The sequence below is a fragment of the Arvicola amphibius genome, chromosome 17, assembly GCF_903992535.2.
Source record: "Arvicola amphibius chromosome 17, mArvAmp1.2, whole genome shotgun sequence".
NCBI classification, from domain to species: domain Eukaryota; kingdom Metazoa; phylum Chordata; class Mammalia; order Rodentia; family Cricetidae; genus Arvicola; species Arvicola amphibius.
The window spans coordinates 5,094,074-5,114,496 of NC_052063.2; the positions used below are offsets into that span (position 1 = coordinate 5,094,074).

The window sequence follows — 20,423 nt, forward strand, 5'->3', positions numbered from 1 at the left end:
TCTGGTTTGATGTGGTTTTATGGAAAATTGGTCACTAACTGGAGAGATTATGGTGAAAATATGGTGGCTTGCACAATGGGTCACATGGCTTTGCCACGGCGATCACACCTATCCCAGAATTTCCTCTTTAAAGTCGTGTGTGTCCTGAGACGACATGACAACAGCCATGTAGAGCCTGGGGGAGCCGAGGCAAGGACAAAGTCTAAAGAGCTTTCCATCTTATGCTGTCGTGTCTTCCTGCCCAATGTAGAGAGTGAAGCTCCTCTAGAGAGCAGAGGAACAGAAGAAGTCTTTGGTCTGCCATCTTAAGGGCAACGCCTAGCCAGTCCCATTAAGGAATCCGTGTAGGGGCTGCAGAGACGGCTCTGCAGTTAAGAGCACACAGTGCTCTTGCATAAGAGCTAAGTCCGGTTCCCAGCATCCAATCTGAAAAACTCACAACTGCCCGTCACCCTGGCTCCAAGGAATCCAGAATCCTCTTCCGGCCTCTACAAGCAGCTGTACTCACATACCCCTGCCAACATCCTTAAAAATCTCTTTTAACAAAGGAAAAAGAAAATGTATCTTTAAAAAAAAAAACAAAAAAAAAACTCATAACCCGGTTGGGCAGGGTGCCACACACTTTTAATCCCAGCACTCGGAGAGGCAGGCGGACCTCTGAGTTTAAGAACAGCCTGGTCTACACAGCAAACTCAGGTCACCCAGGGCTACACAAAAAGTGTAGCCAACAAAAAGCCAACAAAAATAAACAAACAAGAAACAAAAATTCTTTTCATCTCGCAGAATGAAAATGTGACTTGTGTTCGTGTACAGAAATTGAAATTATCCTTAAGTCGGAACGTTGCTAGTGATTTGCCAGATTTACTACACCTGCACCTGAGAGCAGTCTTCACTTTCTATCTATCCTTTAGTGTTTTACACTGGGAGCCGTAGAGAGGGTGGGGTCATTAAGACTCCATGCCACTCGTCCAGAGGACCTGAGTTTGGTTCTCAGTACCCATAATGGCTTGCAGCTCCAGACCCAAGGGACCTGATACCTCTTTTGGCTTCCATGACCAGCCCCACACACCTGGCACTCACTCACAGGGACACAGATACACATAATTAAAGGTAATAAAAACTAATTTTCTAAATATTTTAAATTTGGATAATTGCGGTTAACGTGTAAGTAAACACATGTGCATGTTTTTCTGTGGAGTGTTCCCTCCATCTGCTGAAGATTTTCATTACATTTCAACCTAAATAGAGCCACTCAAGAATTATTTCATGACAAAATGAAAAAAAAAGAATTATTTCATACTTTGATCATGTTAAATCTGGAGATTTTGTTACCTCTGGTATTTCAATCAAGAAGAATTATGTCATACCTATTTCAATTTACATATTTCATATTACACATGGTGGAAATATTTAAAGATATAAAAGTCTATATACTTTATTCTGTTTTCTTTTTGCTTTTAAGATGACTTATGTAGCTCAGGCTGGCCCTGACTTTATGATGTAGTTAAGGATGACCTTAAACTTCTGATCCTCTTGTGCCCACCTCTTGAGTGCTAGGATTACAGGTGTGTGCTACCAGGGCCAGTTCATCTGGTGCTGATAATCGAACCCACAGTCTTGTACATGCAATTCTCTACCAACTGAGCCACACACTCAATGTTAATTATAATTTAAATTGCTACAAGAGACACACACACACACAAAAGCAAGACACACTAGGTGTCTCAGGAGGTGAACGCTTCCAGAAGAAGCCAGTAAGAATGCTCACCGTTTCCCAGAGGAGACTCACAGCCAATCATCCTCCGCATCTTCCGTTGACATACATATGATAATCTATGCCTTTCCGGCGTGTTCCTTATCAAATTGTATGTGAACATCAGTTATCTTTTTTCTTCCTTTCCTGTCACTTAGGTGTAGCCCCGAGTTTAAACAGAAGCATTTGTCTTGTGCTGGGCTGTGAGGTCACAGCTCTGTTCTGCACTGTCAGCCCTCCCGGAACCCATCTTTATGTACCATGGTGGCTGCTCACTGCGTCTGTGTGGCTAACTGAAGTCCAGAGAGGGAGAAATCTAGATTTTTAGATTCCTCTGCATCATTGCGCTAGACCCATAGAGGGTCCACAGTGCTTTTATCTACAGCAAAAAATTTCTATAAATTGATGGTCCCAGGGACCCATAAATCATTTATAGAAATTTTATGTAGAATAAGACTTCTAAATATAAAGGTCTAATCCTATAGTGAAATACTGCCCCAAAGATTAGCCTTGATTCATCTAGTGTATATTGAAATAAGCTGGCTTTCATACGCAATGGGAGACTTTTCTCTACCCGGACACTGGTTCTAACAAGTATCCTGATAGAGATTTTGCCACACACTTCTGGAGGAGTAGAAAGGGTGAACCATGTGTCATTACCACAATGAAAACACATGCAACCCACGGTTTAGTAGGAAACACACACCTTCTCCAGTTATATGATGGGTTAAATGTTACTCGAACACAGTCTTACGTGAACAATCCAGCAGGGTTAAGCCTTAATTAAGGATGCAAGGAAATGAGAAGTGGAGACATAGTCGCTGCCCCCTTCCCTGAGATCTTTTTTCTCCTGTCATTTGAGCTACGTAGTAAGATTCCTCTTTCTTCCCCATGCAAATGGTTGGTAGAAACAGCCTGTTATTTTTTCTTCCCCTTTCATCCATATGAATTTACCATGTCATATCCTGGTTGTGCTCATGTGGGTGAGTGTGCATGTGTGTACATGTGCGTCTATGCACATGTGTGCATGTATGGTCTTTGTGTGAAGAGAAACGCATTGAAAGAAAATGTTCCATTTTTCCAAAATGCATGGTTTCTGCTACCTACCGTGATCCAGGTCTTTATATTTAATTTAATTTTTACAGTTCTATTAGCTTTTATTTTTCACAAGTACACATGTGGAAAGCACACCTCAGAGGGGACATACATTTTCACCGAAGGCACAGGATGAAATCCCACACTGTCAAGAAAGTGTGATCGTTGATGTTAAACATTTATTTCTGTTTTACTACCTTATTTTACTTCTTCACGTCTGTCTCACACTCGTATCAATATCTTTTCAACCTTTTCTGTGGGTCAGACCCCGCTTTATTTCCCTGGATGTCATCTAGCTTTATTTTCTACAGAGAAAGCGGTTGGTGTTTTCCAGTGTAGTCTCCTGTGCTGCAGGAAGAGAAACTCCCTTGTCATCTGCAGTGTGATGTACCCTGTAAATGACAGTGTTAGCTTCTAGAGCAGACTTGCAGTTCTGCTTGTAACCTGGGGTCACAGGGACAGCACTGACCCAGAAAAGGAAAAAATGGAGAGATTTGGATACGGGCGTCTGCCCTACCTGTTCCAGTGTGACTTTGTGTAAACAATGCGTTGTCTCTGGACCTTGGTTCTCACCTGAGAATGAGGCTCATTGAAGGACACTTCATATACTGTTACTTTAAATGTACTCTGGGAAATAATTAATATTACTTAAGCAAATGATTGAGATATTAAACAGATGTGTTTGATGTTGCTACATGTATTGATTAATACTTATCACTAATTAATAAATCATACCTATTACTATTTCTGTTTTTAACCTTAAGGTTTAGGGCTCTGATTGAAATCTTCGTTTCATTAACTGGAAAAAATCCATCCAACCAAACTAAGAAAATAAACACAAGTCTGGTTTCTTTCAAGAATTTATAATTCTTGAGGATCACTTATATTAATGTTTCTTTAATATCACCAAGGGGACTCAAATTGTTTTTAAAATTAATGTGAAACTTTAAATGAAAACTGATGCCAAAATTATAAGTTATTAAGACTAATAGTTTACTGTTTCTTCACAAATTTGTTAAAGTATAGTCCTAGCAAATAACACTTTCTTTTTATTGATTTTTCTGTTATAGAAAATGTCTTGGAAAAATTTATCTAGGTGTAAATAACACGTATGTAATATAGTCTATTATATTATTTTACACCTGTATATATATGGACAGAAATCCTGAAGCATGGTTGTATGCTGACCGAACTGTGAATTATGATGTGTTTATCTCTGTTTACTACTGTGTTTCGTTATTTCTAAAACATGCATCTTGGGGATGGCATTTTAAACATCTCTGGAATAAGTATATATCTTATAATCAACACTGTGTCATAATAAAACATTTAGGAAAAATATTTCATCATTAGCGCTTTATAAAATAGCTGCATGTCTTCAAATCAATGTTTTAAATTTAAGTCATAAATAGCATATCAGAGTGAATCTGTCTATTGCAAAGACCACTACCAAAAATGTGAAGTTGATATTTTCAGTCAAAATATCAAAGGTAGAACAAAAGTTGTATTTGCCCAATCACAGAAGAGGGTCATATGTAGTCTTGGCTGTTTCCAGGCATTTACGTCTTATGTCTCAGTTATCAAATTTCCTCACCCTCAACTAAGAAAATACATGAAAACTCATAAAACACATAAGTAGAGAGTTTAGGAAGCATCAGAGACTGCCTTTAACAGGTTAGTGTGTGATTGTTGCCTTTTCTCTCGCTTAGTTGACTGTTACGTTCTATGAGCAAAACACATGGTAAGAAATGACAACTCTTTGAAAAGCATTCAGCTTAAACTTGACTTCTCCGGGTGGATCTAAAAGATCCAGGCCACGGTGCCTCATGGCACCTCTTGGTTCTCACCTACGTTTCAGGAGACCACTAAAGTCAAGTTCCCCTGCATCTTCTTGACCTTCTCCACTGTCATTAACAAAAGAAAAGCAAATTTGGGTTTAATGCAGACAACAATGAGCTTCCCCGAATGAACACTCTACACAGGATGTATATGCAATTTTGTACCGGCACGCAAGGGCTAAGTTTCTTTTCACACAAGTGACACTGTAAGCTTTCGGGGTATGCACTTGTGGAAAAGTAGACGTAAGGACCTGTGCTACCGTATGGTTGCAGAAGACACAGTGTGGATTGCATATGTGAAGCTGCTTGGATTTGTGTTAAAACTAATAACACAAATGCACTTAAGCCAAGCAACACAAAGTACTTTGTTTTTGCTGGTTGGGGGGCTCTGGAAAGGAACCTGTGTGAAAAGCAAAGGACTTTTGCTGATCTCTGTTATCCACAGAAGGCAGAGATTGGCTTGAAGGACAAAGTGTAGCCGGTCACACACATAAGTGCATGCATGGCCTTATATCCAAAGGTAACCTCTATGCCCATGAATAGATGAATCAGGTAAGTGCTACCAACAGGGCACAAAAATGGAACTAGTCCCTGTTGAGCTTTCTGGAAGATGCATTTCTCTCTGTTTTAAAGAGACTGCTGCTCTCTGCAGCACAGTCCCTTGGTTTTCTTGCTTGCACCTTTTAAGCTGCAGTTTTCATCTTGAGTTGTTCATTAACTCTTAGTAACCTTCTCGGGAGTTCCCCAGTAGAGAAATGCATCTTTAACTCAGGCATGCAGCCGCCATCTTGATCCTCTACTGCTCTGAGTAGAAGCTGCAGGGCTGGTGTGTAAGCAACACTGCGGATTTACTTACATGCTTAATCTCTAGTGGAGATTTTTGTCTCCTGAGCTTTACGGATGTTACTTGTAGTTTCTAAGAAAAGAGTATGTGGGTTTAAAAACAGGGTGCCTAAGATGGAAGTCCTAAGAAATGAAACCCGACTAACGCGTTCTCACATTTTTCTGTGAGCAGGTGGCCGGGGACCTTTTAAAGTCAATACATGTCTATTCTTTCAAAACACAAAACAGGAGCTTCTGGCTTAAGATATCCCAACGTGTGCCATGCACACATTTAGGTCACTTTATCGCTAAGTATGAGATGAGGGGGGCAGTGATGGGATTTGACACTTGGAGGTTTCTTTTCAAGTTAAAAATTATCATTGGCGATTTGGATAATAGCTAATATGTTTCAAAAGTCACTAAGCATTGTATTTCTTGAAAGTTTAGGCAGGAAGTTGTGTCTGTAATCAGTCAAAACCACTGCTGTATGCTAAAGGGATCACATATTTTATACTCATAGGCAACTTTCCTTACTCAACAAAAACAGTCTGTGGCTACATCGTTCCTTTCTACAGCATGCTCAGTGACAGCAGATTCGGCGGCTGTTTGTTTAGGACCATCCCACAGGACGTGGTGTTCACTTTACTAAGTAGCTATCTGTGTTTCGGGTGGGGCACATGGCTTAGTAGCTCCACACATCATGAAAAGAGATAGAACGAGACTTTCCAGCTCTGGCTATGCTGGTGTGGTATGGGGTGTGCTCTTTCCGCTTCTCTTTTGGGCATTTGGTGGAAAACAACGCAATTAAGGACGAAGCCGCTCCCCAAAATGGATAACCTAAGGCAATCACGATACCTCATAAACAGAGGCTCCGCTCTAACAAGAATGCTCTAAGAAGTTATCAGTATAAGGTTGGCTGGGCATTAAGCTCATGGTGTTTCTAGAATGGCAACTTTTAAATACATGATGTGTTCGACGGCCGTGGAATGGGCCGTGCCTTTTGGAATATGGAGTGCAGATGGGAAATGGTCTGCCTCCAGGTTATACGCGAGCTCTCTGGATTCCCACTTTGAAATTACCTTCTCTTGAAGGCAGATCTGATGTCAATGTTTGGAGTAGTCCCAGTGGATTCTTTGGAAAGAAAGAACAACACAATGAGTGGCGGTTAAGAAGGTGGTCTTGTATGCAGTTCTCTCATGGACTGTGGAGATCTCCCCAGACGGAAAAGCCTGAGATGGAGAGAGAAGGGTACCCTCCTGGGCTAGCTCCCAAGGCAGCCTCTCTCATTCTCTAAATGAAGACCCAGCAGAGAGACCTCGAAGGCAATTGTCATTCTACCTGCCTGTCCACTGGTTCACAAAGAACTTTTAAAATGCAATAACTTGATAGTTCCTGATAGGGATTTTGAACTGCTAGATCATGGAGGGAAGTCCAAAAATCAGAATTCTGAAAAGGTTTCCCAGGAGACTCTTAGACATGCCCGGCTGGGGCGATGCAGCTATGTTGGGTACCAAAAGTCCTTACAGTGAAGGGACCATGACCATTCCACATCTGCTTTACATCTCTCGGAACAGGAATGTCCTTTCCAGGCTGTCTGCACTGCATTCCTCCCCTCTCCTCCCCTCCCCTTCCCTCCCCTCCCCTCCCCTTCCCCTCTCTCCTCCTCCTCCTTCTTCCTCTCTCTCTCTCTCTCTCTCTCTCTCTCTCTCTCTCTCTCTCTCTCTCTCTCTCTCTCTCTCTCCTGCCTGCCTCCCTTCCTTTCTTTCATTTTCACTTTTTTAGAGACAGAGAAACAGAGTTTTATTATGTAGCACCGTCTGCTCTGAAATTTATTCTATAAACCAGGCTGGCCTCAATTGCTGTAGTCTTTCTGTTTCTGTCTCCTGAGTGGTTGAGGCATGTACCACACATAGCTTGTCTACAAGGCTTCCTGGAAGAGCTCACCCTAATGTGAGAACAAGGTTCACCTCCTCATAGTTTCTGATTTGCCTAACACTGCTTGAGTACAGGAAGGGAGTTTTCCTTTGGCGTGGCTGCCCTTCCCTGTGCATCGAGCCACGAGTGACTCCCTTCACCCACGCGCTCAAATGGTTTCTGGAGTCTTTGTGATCCTGGCTACCCTGCTCCAGAGGGACCCAAGTTGATGTGCAGGGCACATGACACAATGACATCACTCCAGATGCGGAACAAACAGCAGGTTGCAGAGAAAAGCTTCCTAAGACTCAATTCCATTCCATGTCAATAATTATGTTTAAAACAATATGGGCTTTTAAAAATTTTTTGTGGCCATATCACATTTGGATGAACTCATCTTAAGGTAATAATTGCTGCTGGCAAATTGGCTTTCTACCTGCACACCTAAAAGTGGAGATTTCACCCATCCTCAATGTACCCTAAGATTTATCCATATTGTATATTTTCTCTGGGCTGTACATGGAACGCATGGGTGGGGAATTTCCATTTTGGGACTTAGTTACTATAAGAGAGCATCTCCCTTCTGTCCCTGCTTCCTGCCGTCCTTGTAGTCTTATTCCCAACCCTCAGAGGAAAAGCGGTCTCATGAAACAGATAAAATCATTATAAAAATAATACCATTCTCTGGGAGACAGAGGGAATACTGATAGCAAGAGATAATACTGGTCCATTGGGCTCACTGAATCCTCCACAATCAGAAAAACACAGTCTTAAATGCAAATCAAGCCAAGCGGTGGTGGTGCACGCCTTTAATGCCAGCACTATAGAGGCAGAGGCAGAGGCATCTCTGTGAGTTTGAGGTCAGCCTGGTCTACAGAGTGAGTTTCAGGATAGTCAGACTACACAGAGAAACCCTGTCTCGAAAACAAAGCAAAACACAAATTAAATCACACAAGTCTGATAGCCTTACATAAATTTCTTCTCTACCCCTTTCCACCTGTACAAATCCACATTTATCCAGGTGAGATGGTTCTCTTACCATGCACTTCGAGATCAAAGGAACAACTGTCAAATTTATCCTTGTAGGTGACCTCACACCGGTAATTTCCTGCGAAGTTCTCCTTGGCCTTGATAATCTGCATCTCGAAGGTGTATATCTGCAACGAAAAGCATCCGGACATTCTGCGGGCTGACCTTTGCGACAGACAGGTGCTCGCCTTGCAGTTACTTAACAGGTTTCTCAGTATTGGTGTAAAGCGAAAACGGTACCTATATCCACTAGGTCTCGGTCTAGAAGGGTGAATGTGCCCACTGCTTCTAGACAGAGTGAAGACGTAGGAACTATAACTCAGAGGGACTAAAATCTCTCAAAACAAACTTGTGTCATGTGGCTATTTCCTCTGGGCTGGATCTGATCATTGCCATTGCGAACCAGACTAGCTGCCAATCACCAGCATGAGACAATCACAAGATGAAGCTTTCTGTAAGGCCCCTCCCCGTGGTTACACAGACAGTAAAGAATTACTGAAGGAGAGGACGATCTTCAGGCCTAGCTGTCAGTTAAGTTGCACTGAAGACAGGTGATCCAGCTTCCGGGAACCATCACCCATGCTGAGGTGAGGCTTTTCTGGCTGTAGCCCCTGATTTTCCCATGCTGTTGTAGGAATACACCTTACACAGGCCCCTTGAGATAACCCAGGGGATTCGTTGGTTCACCAAGCTGGACTAGGACGAGATGATGTCATCGTCTCAGTTTTCTGGGGTGAACAGACTCCCTAGGGGGGGATAAACTTGCAGCAGTCTGAAGAGCTTTCTGCTCCCGCAGGAAGGGGAGCCAGGGGTTCTGGTCATACCCGAGTTTGCCTCTCGAAGGTCTCCTTTAGCTGCAGGTGCTTCCCAGCTTTGCTGGCCAGGTCCATCCATTTCCCCTTGAACCATTTGATCGTGGGCTTTCGGAGAAGATCTTCTGCCTTGACTTTGGCTATGAAGGTAATGTTGGCGCCTAGAAAAAGACAAAGGGTTTAATCTGGGATTCAGAAACTGTCCTTTGTCTTGTTTTCAGCACAATGGATTGGCCCTGCTTTGTGATAAGTATCCTTGAAGTCTTAGGGAAGTTCATATGATCTGCTTTGGAAGTTTCTGTGTATGTATGTGTATGTATGTCTGTATGTATCTCTCTATATATATCTTTTACTTAGTAATATATATTTATATATTATATACAATAGTGTATCATATATACTTAGGTCATATACACATATATATTTAGATAACACACTCATATATATGTACAAATATATGCATATGTGTATGTGTGTTTCTGTATATATATGTATAAATATATATATATAAATATATATATTTATCTGAACCCTGGGGCCTTGTGCATTCTAAATAAGTGCTCTCCCATTGAACCAAATCCCAGCCCATTTGGAAACTTTGAATCAGAAAAAAAGCAATGAAAATATTGGTGGAAAGAAATATCTATGTGTGAACTTACATTTATGTGGAATAAAAAAAACCACAAAAGAAATATATATCTTTATTATTCAATATGATGGGATGCCTATAATTACAGGGCTTTGAATAAGTTAAACGGCTCTCTTTGAAGTGACTTGAAATGACTATGTAGTCACTGATTAGGCCCTGGGGACATCAGGAGCAGTCTGGCCACTGGCCCAGTGTCTCAGTGTCTTACAAGAACATACAAGGAGCCAACATCTCTCCTTGTAGGCTAAGCCTGAAAGAAGAAACTCTAGGAGATAGTTAGGTATGTGTTTGTTTGTATAATATCTGGTCAACACCTAATCATGAGAATTTGCTGACTTAATACCCCAGAGGTCCTAAGTTCTTCTCTTTCTTGGCTCTCTGTTTAGTTCCTTCATGGCATGTAGCTTTTGTGGTTATCTGGTTAACTTCTCTTGTCTGGTCCTGTCTTTAGTCTATAACTTATATGGATTCGCATGGTATACTGTATCCAGCACAACCAGGTAGCATGTAATGAAGATTTTTGAATAATTGTTTTCAAATCTTTACCATCTGTCTGATCAGCTGCCCCTGCGACACACGGCATAGTTTATCTATCACATGTACAGACTTGTGAGTGTCCTAAGCCCCCAATGGGGTGAGTCCTTTTACAGTGACAGCAGGCCCCAGTCTTCAGAGCTGGGTCAGAGTACTTCACAGGCATGATTTATTCTCATTTCACACAAGAAGAAATCGAGGTGGAAAGAGGCTAAAGAGTCTGTCCTATTAGCAAGAAGCAGAGCCAACCTTTTAGACCCAATTGAATTGGCTCAGGTTCCAATGCTGGACTCCTGTGCACGAACAGCTACTAAAATGACCGTCGTCCATCTCTGGGGTTATAAAACCATGGTGTAGCATTTGGGTGCCATAGATCATTGCTCACTCGTAAAAGGAATACTGATACTACAATGAGAGTGGACCTCAAACACGTTATGCCGCTCACAAGACTCCTAACGCAACAGACCATGTGTTGTACAATTATTCCATTTGTATAAATAAACAGGGTGGGTAAATCCACAGAAACAAAGATTAGGATTAGGGAGCGGAGACATGGGGTACAAGATCTCCTGTAATGAAAATATTGTGGAAGGACATGGATACGATGAATGTTCTCGTGGCTACTGAAAAATCTCAATTTAAAATGATTTATTTTGTGATCTGTGCAAAGGGGAGGGATTCCTGGGTCGATACTCACCAACTTTCACTGATCCTGTCTGAGGTTTTTCAACAAACAGGGTGGACAGCTGTGAGTTGGCATTCTGTTTGTCCTGCTCCTCTCCGCCAGCAGGTGACTCGCCCAGAGACCATTCTGGAAGCGGAAAGGAGGACAGGGATCATCTCAGGGCCAGGCTCTCCACAGGCTGGCTTACCTGCGTTTGCTGTTCTCCTCCTACTGATTCTTGCTCTCGCCTAATAAACCTAGATCAAAATGACGGCATTCTCTTGTCCCACCCACCACCAGAAGGGAGGCAGAGATCTCCATCCTTACAGGGATAGATCTTCCACGGCCTGGTCAAGAGATATTGTCTAATTCCTGGAACAGTGAAGCTTGTGGGGTGAGTTAACTGTTTTGGTGTTCTGCCTGTTCCCCATCATCTACACAGCGGCCATGAGAGATTCACACAGCAGTCATGGTGTCTTTCCAGGAGACTGACTCTAAGGCCAAATCCATACAACAGAATCAGGAGAAGCTAGAAAGGAGGTTCTCTTTGAGGGCAAACTGCCCAGCATGGGTCACAGAGCCAAGCCTGGCTCTGTACTTTTAGGTTCCTTCCTGTGTTCAGTGGGAAAGTCTACAGAGAGGTAAGTAACAGGGCCATGACCTGCAGGTACAAATTTAAGAAAGAGTGCTATTGTCCTGCAAGGAAGGAAAACAAAAAACAAAAACAGAGAGAAGACTGGTCGAAGCTTTCCCATAAAGAGAGACAAGCTGAAAAGGAAGCACTTCTGTATTTCCTAGTCTGAAAGGGAGTGCAGGGTTAACACCGATGCTCAGCAGTCAACCGCAATGAAGGAGGGGACGGGCGCAGGCAGGGGGAGCGGTCTCCGAGCCCTCTCTGAACCAAGTGCAGAGTTCAGTTGTCCGCCCTTGATAACTGGGGGAAAAGGCACGGGTCAACAACTCTGCTTGGTAACGCTCATGAAAAGAAGAAAAGGACACATTTAATCATTTTAGTTTTCGAGTGTCAGTCATGCTCAGTGCTAACAACTCTAACCGCAATGAAGCTAATCCGAGTAAGCTCTTGAATGTGCATTCTTAACTCCCAAGTTAATAGGTGGAAGGTACGCATTGTGTCCGTGATGTCAACGATAGTAGTGAGTGGTGAGCGCTTGCGTAGAGGATTCGAGGGCAAGAATTTTTATTGTTTTGTTCATTCCTATGCCCGCAGTGCCTATGCCACTGATTGGCCCTTACCAATGCTGGGACCAGGTTAGGCCCACGGCATAAAGATGTTGAATGAATGAGTAATCAAATAACTTCAGAGTTGCTGATACGCTGACAGGGTGTGTCTGAAAAATGTGCCTAGGAATTATGTTTACAATTATACACGGACATGAATTAGCTTGGGCACATCCCAGGAGTGGAGGCTGATCTCTGTTTGCTGAATGTTAAGGATGATATTAGGAAGTAAAGCAAGTCAGTCTACGGTGTATGTGGCCGGACTCTTGGACGTGTGCATTTGTATCATGCAAAATTAATTTTTTCTCAATGCATTAGTTTTCTTGTACTGGGAAATGGAACGAAAGGTTGCTGTCAAAGCTGCGGACCGAATAAAACAAGGATTAGGATGAATGGGGCTTTGGGAGACAGTCATTAGTGGTAAGCTTGGGGTCCCGATGCATTTGCTCACCTGAGTCTTTTCTCTCCAGGGCCCGACTACCCAAACCTGCAAGGAAAGCATGATTTGGAGGATGCAGGCGAGCATAGGAAGGAGGGAAGTGGGGTGACTATAACCTTCTTGGGGTACCCCAAACCCTATCTCTTTTTGTTATGGAGGAAGAAAACTCTAAGGGTGGGAGTGGCAGGATGCATAGATGAAAATGGATGACAAACATTTTCATCCCTGAACTCATCCATGTCCAGGATTTTTCTTTTCCTTTTTTTCTTTATTTAAGACAATGCCTCACCAAGTAACTCAGGCTGGCCTTGAACTTACTCTGTAGCCCAAGATAGCCTGGTCTTGAGATTCCTCCTGCTTCAGCCTCCCCACTACTGGGAGAGTGGGTGTGTACCACAACACCTGGCTAGGAAATCTTCCTTTTCAGAAGTTTCTCTTGGAAATCATCATTTAAGACAATGATTCCCCTCTGGCTTCCCCGACTCTTTGCTTCTACAGTGGGACAATGGATTGATGAGGAGGCAGAAGCTGGGCCAGGGAATCGTCCTAACCTGGAGGCAGGGCACTCGGCGGAGAGGACTCATCTTCCTCTGAAAGAAGAAACAGGAGGAAAAAGTCAAGGAAGAAAAGAACTTCATCCAGGTAACCTGGGGGAGAGGGATCTGGAAAAGAGGAGAGTGGCTTCACAGCCTTTTCAGCCGCTGAGTGAAGCCGTAGGAGACCTTGCACCTGCAGGCAAACTTTAAGAGAACAGGCAAAACTCCAAACCAAACAAAAGGAGAATACTGGTGAGCGCTGGATAATTCAAATGAAAACATAGTTTTGGAAAAAAAAAAAAATGAAACTGTGCCAGAGTTTCTGTGACCGTAAGTCAGTGGGAAAATGATGGAGGGGATTTCCAGGTTTGTTTTTCATAGCTGGACTCAGCGTCGGAAGTTATCCATATGCCACATTCAGTGAGACACCGATGCACAGCTTTCAGAAGCTGTTTGAGAACTTGTTTCCGCCAGGCTAACCCCCAAGTTTCCCTTCCGTATTTAAGAAACCAGAACTCAAGTTAATGACTATGAATTAGTCTGTTTTGTTAAGTTCAGCGATAATCACTGTCAGAACTTTGCAGCTATTTCCCTGAGGCTGTATTGGAACTTCCAGTGCTACGTCATTTAAGATTTACTCATGCAAATTTATGAGTTCCAAAGTATGTGGTGGAGGGCTTATGCTCAGAGGCACGGAAGGGCCTCTTCCCGACCCCACGTGCGTGCGTGTGTGCGTGCGTGCTTTGCGTGCTTAAAGAGGCAGCAGATAGTGCTGGAAACCCCAACCCTTCCTTCCCAAAGCATGCAGGTTAAGGTTTGAGTGAATAATACACATTTTACACTTATCAAAATAGGCCCTTAAATGACTTCACACGTATGATACAGAAGGTCCTCGTGCATGGCATATTTGGTAAAAGTAGTTTAAAAATTACGTAAAAGGTAGGCTTTCGTATGATCTATTTGAATATTTACAACAAATATTATTTCAGTAACTTTACACTACTTTCAACCAGAGATGTTTCGTACCACTTCTTCAAACAAAATATTGTAACACAGAGCATAGAGACCCCCGGTGTTATTATTTCAAAGTCAGGTTACAAAAATCGGGATTGCTCAGTGGAAATTTTTAGTGATCGAAGAAGGTTAGGAAATGCTAGGCCCAAGCAAACGTTTATATTTTATTGTGTTGTGTGTGCACGTTCACTAGTGCACATGTCAGCGCTATTGGTGAGTTCATGTGCCCCAGGAATGGACTAGAGGTGATGCCCTTCTTAACTCCTCTCCAGAGTTCTCCTCTCCTGGAGCACTCATTAACATTCCAAAAAATTGTACTTCTATAGCTACTTCTGAAATAGAAGGAGAAAGCCAGCCTGAAACTCATGAACCTCAAACTTGAAATCCTCCTGCCTTGGCGGTCTCCCGAGAGTTGAGGTTGCTGGTGTTCATCTCTGTGATCGACCTTGGGTGTTGAAAATCTGACCTCAAACTCTCCAACACTGGCCTAGTTGAATTCAATTGAATTGGTTGAAGAAAAAGAAAAGTTTAAATTTTTCTTATCTACCATGAAAGGCAGATTCTGTTGCCAGGAGGAAACTATGTGAACCTTTTAGGTTCTGTGATATTTAACACCTTTTTTTTTTTAAAAAAAATGAAAGATAGACTCTCAAAAATAAAAAGAGACAAAAATAGACAGTGTAGTATGGGCGTCACACTAGCCCTTTCTCTGCTTCTAAGGGACTACAAGGCTGATGAAGAGTCTACCATTTCCATTTGGGATTACTAGAATACAAGACACTTGGGGACAGCATCTGCGGGCAGCAGGCTACATCCCCTAACTGCACAGAAGGGCAATTTAGCAAAACACACTGTTGCAGGATATTTGGTTGCTCTGTGAAACACTGAGATTCTGTTAATAAAATTAACCTTGGATCAGGGGGCAGAGCCAGTGACTAGTTGACAGGGATTATTTATAGAGGGGACAGAGAAGCCAGGAATACGGATAGAGAGGCACACAGGAAGGAGGAGGGAAGGACTTAGAGATTCCTGGAGGATTTTTTGATCTGGAACACATGGAGAGATGCTGCTCTTGCTGTGGCTCTGGTAAAAAAAAAATCCTCAAGACCCAGTAATACCACTTTTAGGTATATACTCAAAGGATGCTTAATTTTACCACAAAGACATGTGCTCAACTACATTCATAGCAGCATTGTTTGTCATAGCCAGAACCTGGAAACAACCTAAATGCTCCTTGACTGAAGAATGGATAAGGAAAATGTGGTACAATTACACAATGGAGTGCTACATAGCAATAATAATAATAATAATAATAATAATAATGATATCTTGAGATTTGCAGGCAAATGGATGGATCTAGAAAACATCATACTGAGTGAGGTAACTCAGACCCAGAAAGACAAACATCATATGTACTCACTCATAAGTGGCTTTTAGACATAAAGAAAAAAAAAAAAAACAAAAACAAAAAAAAAAAACCAAAACAGCCTACAAAACACAATCCCAGAAAACCTAGACAACAATGAGGACCCTAAGAGAGACTTACATGGGAAGTAGAAAAAGACAAGATCTCCTGAGTAATTTGGGGGCATGGGGACCATGGGAAAGGTCAGAAGGGGAGGGGAGAGGAAGTGAGGGGAGCAGAGAAAAATGTATAGCTCAATAAAAATCAATAAAAAATGAAAAAAGCAAAAAAAGTCATTTGGCCACTTCTTTCATCTTATCAAGTTTTCAACCCAATATCAATATCTGACTCCTGAGTCTTTGTTGGTAATAGAACAACTTAGATAAAAACAACAGCAGACCTTGCTTATCTCTAGGCCAGGGGAAAATAGCAATCACAGAGTCATGAAAATATGGCTAAAAAACTTTAGTTTTTGGGGAAGCATTCAAATCAAGGAAGCGAGAGAATGCAGCCACGCTTGCGACCTAGAATCTCAGTGAGTCCTCTGGGTTGCGTGTGAGCCCTGCTGTACAATCACAACCACCGCAGAACCCATACGAAGTATTTTCAGTCTTCTAGGCTCTATTGGATATGCAATTATTTCTACCTGGCTGGCTTTGAACTCAAAGTGATCCACCTGCCTCTGCCTCCTATGCGCCGGGATTAAAGATGAGGGCCACTCAGCTTGGCTTTCCCATAGTTGATTTTTAATTGGCCTGTTAATGTAAAGATTAATAATTTAAGCAATGTAAACCTTAGACAAATGCTAAGACTTTAGAAAGGTGACAAAAAGCATATGAGACATACACGGTTCACAATCAACACTGTTAAATACCAGTATACTGTCTTGTCTGATTTCGGCAAATTAATGACGATCTCAAGCAGGGCAATCATGTAAAAAATAGTAAAATATATATCCAAAGCGTAACAGCAACAATAAAATATCAGACGACAGCAACAACCGCTAACAGTAATTCATCATTTTTGTGTCATTTTTATTAACTTAACACTTTTTAAAATGACACATGCCTTCATGTTTTGATGTTTACAAAAATCTATATTCATTTTATTTTAAATATGTACATTTAATGAGTTTCTTCCTCTCCTCCGAACCTGTTAAGCCAACGTTCTGTCTTCTAGCGCTGTCTCGGAACTGAATAATGATGTGACGTTTCAGCTAAGTTCATGACTGTAAAGCAGCGACGTTAGAACACACAGCCAAAGAAAAGTCTGTAAGAGGCGTCTCAGCGGGTGATTGATTGATTGGCATCTAAAGGCAAACAGCTGAACCTCGTTTAAGCGTGCGAGTAGCAAGCTCCAGATACATCACTATAGGGACAAAGGGACCTAAGGGACCTAAGTGAAGAAAATGAGTTAATGACTCTTTAAAGACAAAGCATCGTTCAGGAAAGCACAGGTCGGAATGTCTGCTGATGTACTTCCTCATCTGCCAGCCACAGCCGTGTCAGGAGGAGGAGGAGACTCCAGCTTAGGTTCTGAGAGACATTTGAGAAGCGTGGGTGGTTTCATGTGAGAGGGTTTATGTGGTGATGCTAAACTCTGGGAAGAGTAAATAAGTTTTTATTTTCTTTGCAGCAACCACAAAAAGCAATTATTTCTCTGGAAAAAAAAACCAAAAAACAAAAGGCACAGTAATTCTTTCAACTTAGCCTATCACACACACACACATAAACATATGTGTTTACATATATATGTTTAATATACATGTGCATATATACATATATATGTAAACACACACATTGAACTAACAGAGCATTAAAAAAAGAATTCTTTTAAAAATAGGGTCTTGCTTTGTAGCCTTGACTGGCTTCAAACTCATTCTTCCTGCCTCAACTCCTCAGGTGCGAGGATTATAGGTGTGCATTACCATGAATGACTCAGAAGCTCCTAACATGTCTGAAGAAGTTGGCAGATATAGCCAACACCCTAATTACGAGGTTGATACCTGAACCGAACAACTCTCCTTGGCTACAAAAACGAGGTTTTTTTCCCCAGAAAATATCGAGGTCATCCCAGAGTAAATCCAGTTAAAAATATTCTTTCTTAAAACGTTTCACCTGGGTCCTCCTGGAAGAGCAGTTAGCGCTCTTACCTATTGGGCCGTCTCTTCAGGACAGCAACACACTGTTCACAGTGATAGCCTAAGAGCTTATCTATTGAAGATATTTTAACTAGACAGAGGACTAGCATGCACAGTAGTAAAAGAAGCCAGGATAAGTTCAGAACTAATTTCCAGGGGTGTTCATGTTCAAAGGCTTCGGGCAAGCTGTTCTACGCTACCCTCACTAACTCTAAGTACGCATCTTGCCCAGCGAGTGAGGAGAATGTAGGGATAAAACCACCCGGATCATCATTGTCAATAGGGTCAGCAGGCAAGACTGCGAGGAAATTCAATTGTTGATTCCTCCTGCAAGCATTCATTGGAAGGTTTTCCTGTAAGGTTCTGTGCCAGATGGTGGAGGGGACGAGATGAGGAGACCAAAGAGGTGCTAAGACCCAGTGCCTGATCATGGAAAATCAAAGGAGTCAGCCATTAATGCGTGACTAAGTGGAGACAACCGTAAATGACAGGGACAATAGGTCCAAGAAGAATCAGGGGAAGAAGGGGAGGTGGAAGTGAACCAGATGTCCAGGGTAAGCTGTCAAAGGTCTGGAACCAGAATTGGAGAGTTAAAAAAAAATTAAAAGAGAGTGAGCAGAAGAAGACATTCTAGTTAATCCTGGAGAAAGCATGACAACCGTTAACACCATTCAGCCCTGCACGATAATTCTTCCTTATTGTACCTTTTTGCTTAGCTATATTCTTTGAAATCTCCCTGTCCTGGATGAGAATGGATGGTCATTGAAAAGGATTACACAGATAGAAACCAAAATAGAACCATTCGCTTCCTTATACAGGGATATCACGTTTTATACTAAATCAACTTGCTTGCCAAGTATGAAGAATGACTCAAAGAAAACCAGCATGCCCAGCAGGTTCTGAGCCCAGGCGTGTGACTGCAGGTAGCTGTGTCTACAAATAGAAGAGGGGGAGAAAAGCTACTAATTTTAGGGGATCCCACCCCCTGGCCTTAATCTTTCATCATGCTTGTTTTCTATAAGGAAGTACTGGTGATTGGTTGCTTTTAGTTTATAGAAAACTTACTTAAGATATAAATGGAGTGGGATGACCTTTGCAGACTGAGGGTCGAGCCCAGGCTTTGTTGAAAGCATGACAGCTTGCCTTCTGGGATTACATCACCTGTCCTGTTGGTTAAGCCCCGCAGGTCAGCTCAAGCCCCTTTCCAAACTTGGAAGCAGAAGTATTATACTCCACTGGTCTTGTTGAGAATAATGTTACAATGACCGCAGCCAGGATGTTCAAGCCTCCTTGAACCCGTATCATGGAAAGAAGTTTAGGCGTTTGCACTGTCTGCATTCTGTAAGAAAATAGCCTTGAACGATGGCCACGTAGCCAGGATTAGCATCTGCGGTACTGTCCACGGGCACTCCTGAAGGTCAGGACAAAGGGTAATGTGCTAACACCATGCCTTCGTTTACAAGAAAGTAAGTCCAAGTTATCCGAGGAAAGTCCAGTATACGGAAGGAAAGAAATAAAGATTTTACTGATGTGTAGGAGACGGTAGCACAGGAATTAGGAAATCATGTATGACATACAAGGAACAAATAGAAAATTAACGTGCTTTGAGCTGTGTCCAGGAATGAAAAGCATCTTCTTATTGTAATAAGAAAATAATTACTCTGAAATTTAAACTAGATTATTCATTACTCAAATAAATGTTAGTGTAAAAATGATCATGTAAACGTGTAAGGCAAAGCTGTCCGTCAGCTTCCATGAAAACTTTTCTCTTTTAGGCTAAGGCTCTTACTCCTTAGCCTAAGAAGAGGTGGGTGGTGATGATCACACCTTCAACCATGGTGACACACACAATAATGATTACATCTTTCCCAAAACTGTAATATTTCCCCAAGGGCAAAACATGGGTCACTATTACACCAGTGAGTGAGTGAGTGAGTGTCCAATTTAGTAAGCAGCTGCATGATGTCTGCCTAACGTATAATGTCAGCGTCTACAAATCAGTGTATCTACAGACTGTGTCCTCTGTTATACCGTGAGGGGCTGGTCTTCATGGATCTACAGACTGTGTACTCTGTTATACCATGAGGGGCTGGTCTTCATGGATCTACAGACTGTGTACTCTGTGGTATCGTGAGGGGCTGGTCTTCATGGATCTACAGACTGTGTCCTCTGTTATACCGTGAGGGGCTGGTCTTCATGGATCTACAGACTGTGTACTCTGTTATACCATGAGGGGCTGGTCTTCATGGATCTACAGACTGTGTACTCTGTGGTATCGTGAGGGGCTGGTCTTCATGGATCTACAGACTGTGTCCTCTGTTATACCGTGAGGGGCTGGTCTTCATGGATCTACAGACTGTGTACTCTGTGGTACCATGAGGGGCTGGTCTTCATGGATCTACAGACTGTGTACTCTGTTATACCATGAGGGGCTGGTCTTCATGGATCTACAGACTGTGTACTCTGTTATACCATGAGGGGCTGGTCTTCATGGATCTACAGACTGTGTCCTCTGTGGTATCATGAGGGGCTGGTCTTCA

At 42.3% G+C, this 20,423-nt stretch overlaps 1 protein-coding gene across 1 annotated transcript in view; it reads right to left on the reverse strand.

Moving 5' to 3' along the window:
• The window catches only part of Mybpc1 (myosin binding protein C1), a 66,277-nt gene that overhangs the window by 35,572 nt on the left and 10,282 nt on the right, over positions 1 to 20,423 (reverse strand). Inside the window, exons 6-12 of the mRNA XM_042054262.1 lie at positions 13,340 to 13,378; positions 12,801 to 12,836; positions 11,144 to 11,257; positions 9,276 to 9,424; positions 8,462 to 8,579; positions 6,588 to 6,639; positions 4,696 to 4,752 (exon numbers count right to left, since the gene is read on the reverse strand). Of these exons, the coding sequence (XP_041910196.1) occupies positions 4,696 to 4,752; positions 6,588 to 6,639; positions 8,462 to 8,579; positions 9,276 to 9,424; positions 11,144 to 11,257; positions 12,801 to 12,836; positions 13,340 to 13,378 (565 nt within the window). The remainder of the gene's footprint in view (positions 1 to 4,695; positions 4,753 to 6,587; positions 6,640 to 8,461; positions 8,580 to 9,275; positions 9,425 to 11,143; positions 11,258 to 12,800; positions 12,837 to 13,339; positions 13,379 to 20,423) is intronic.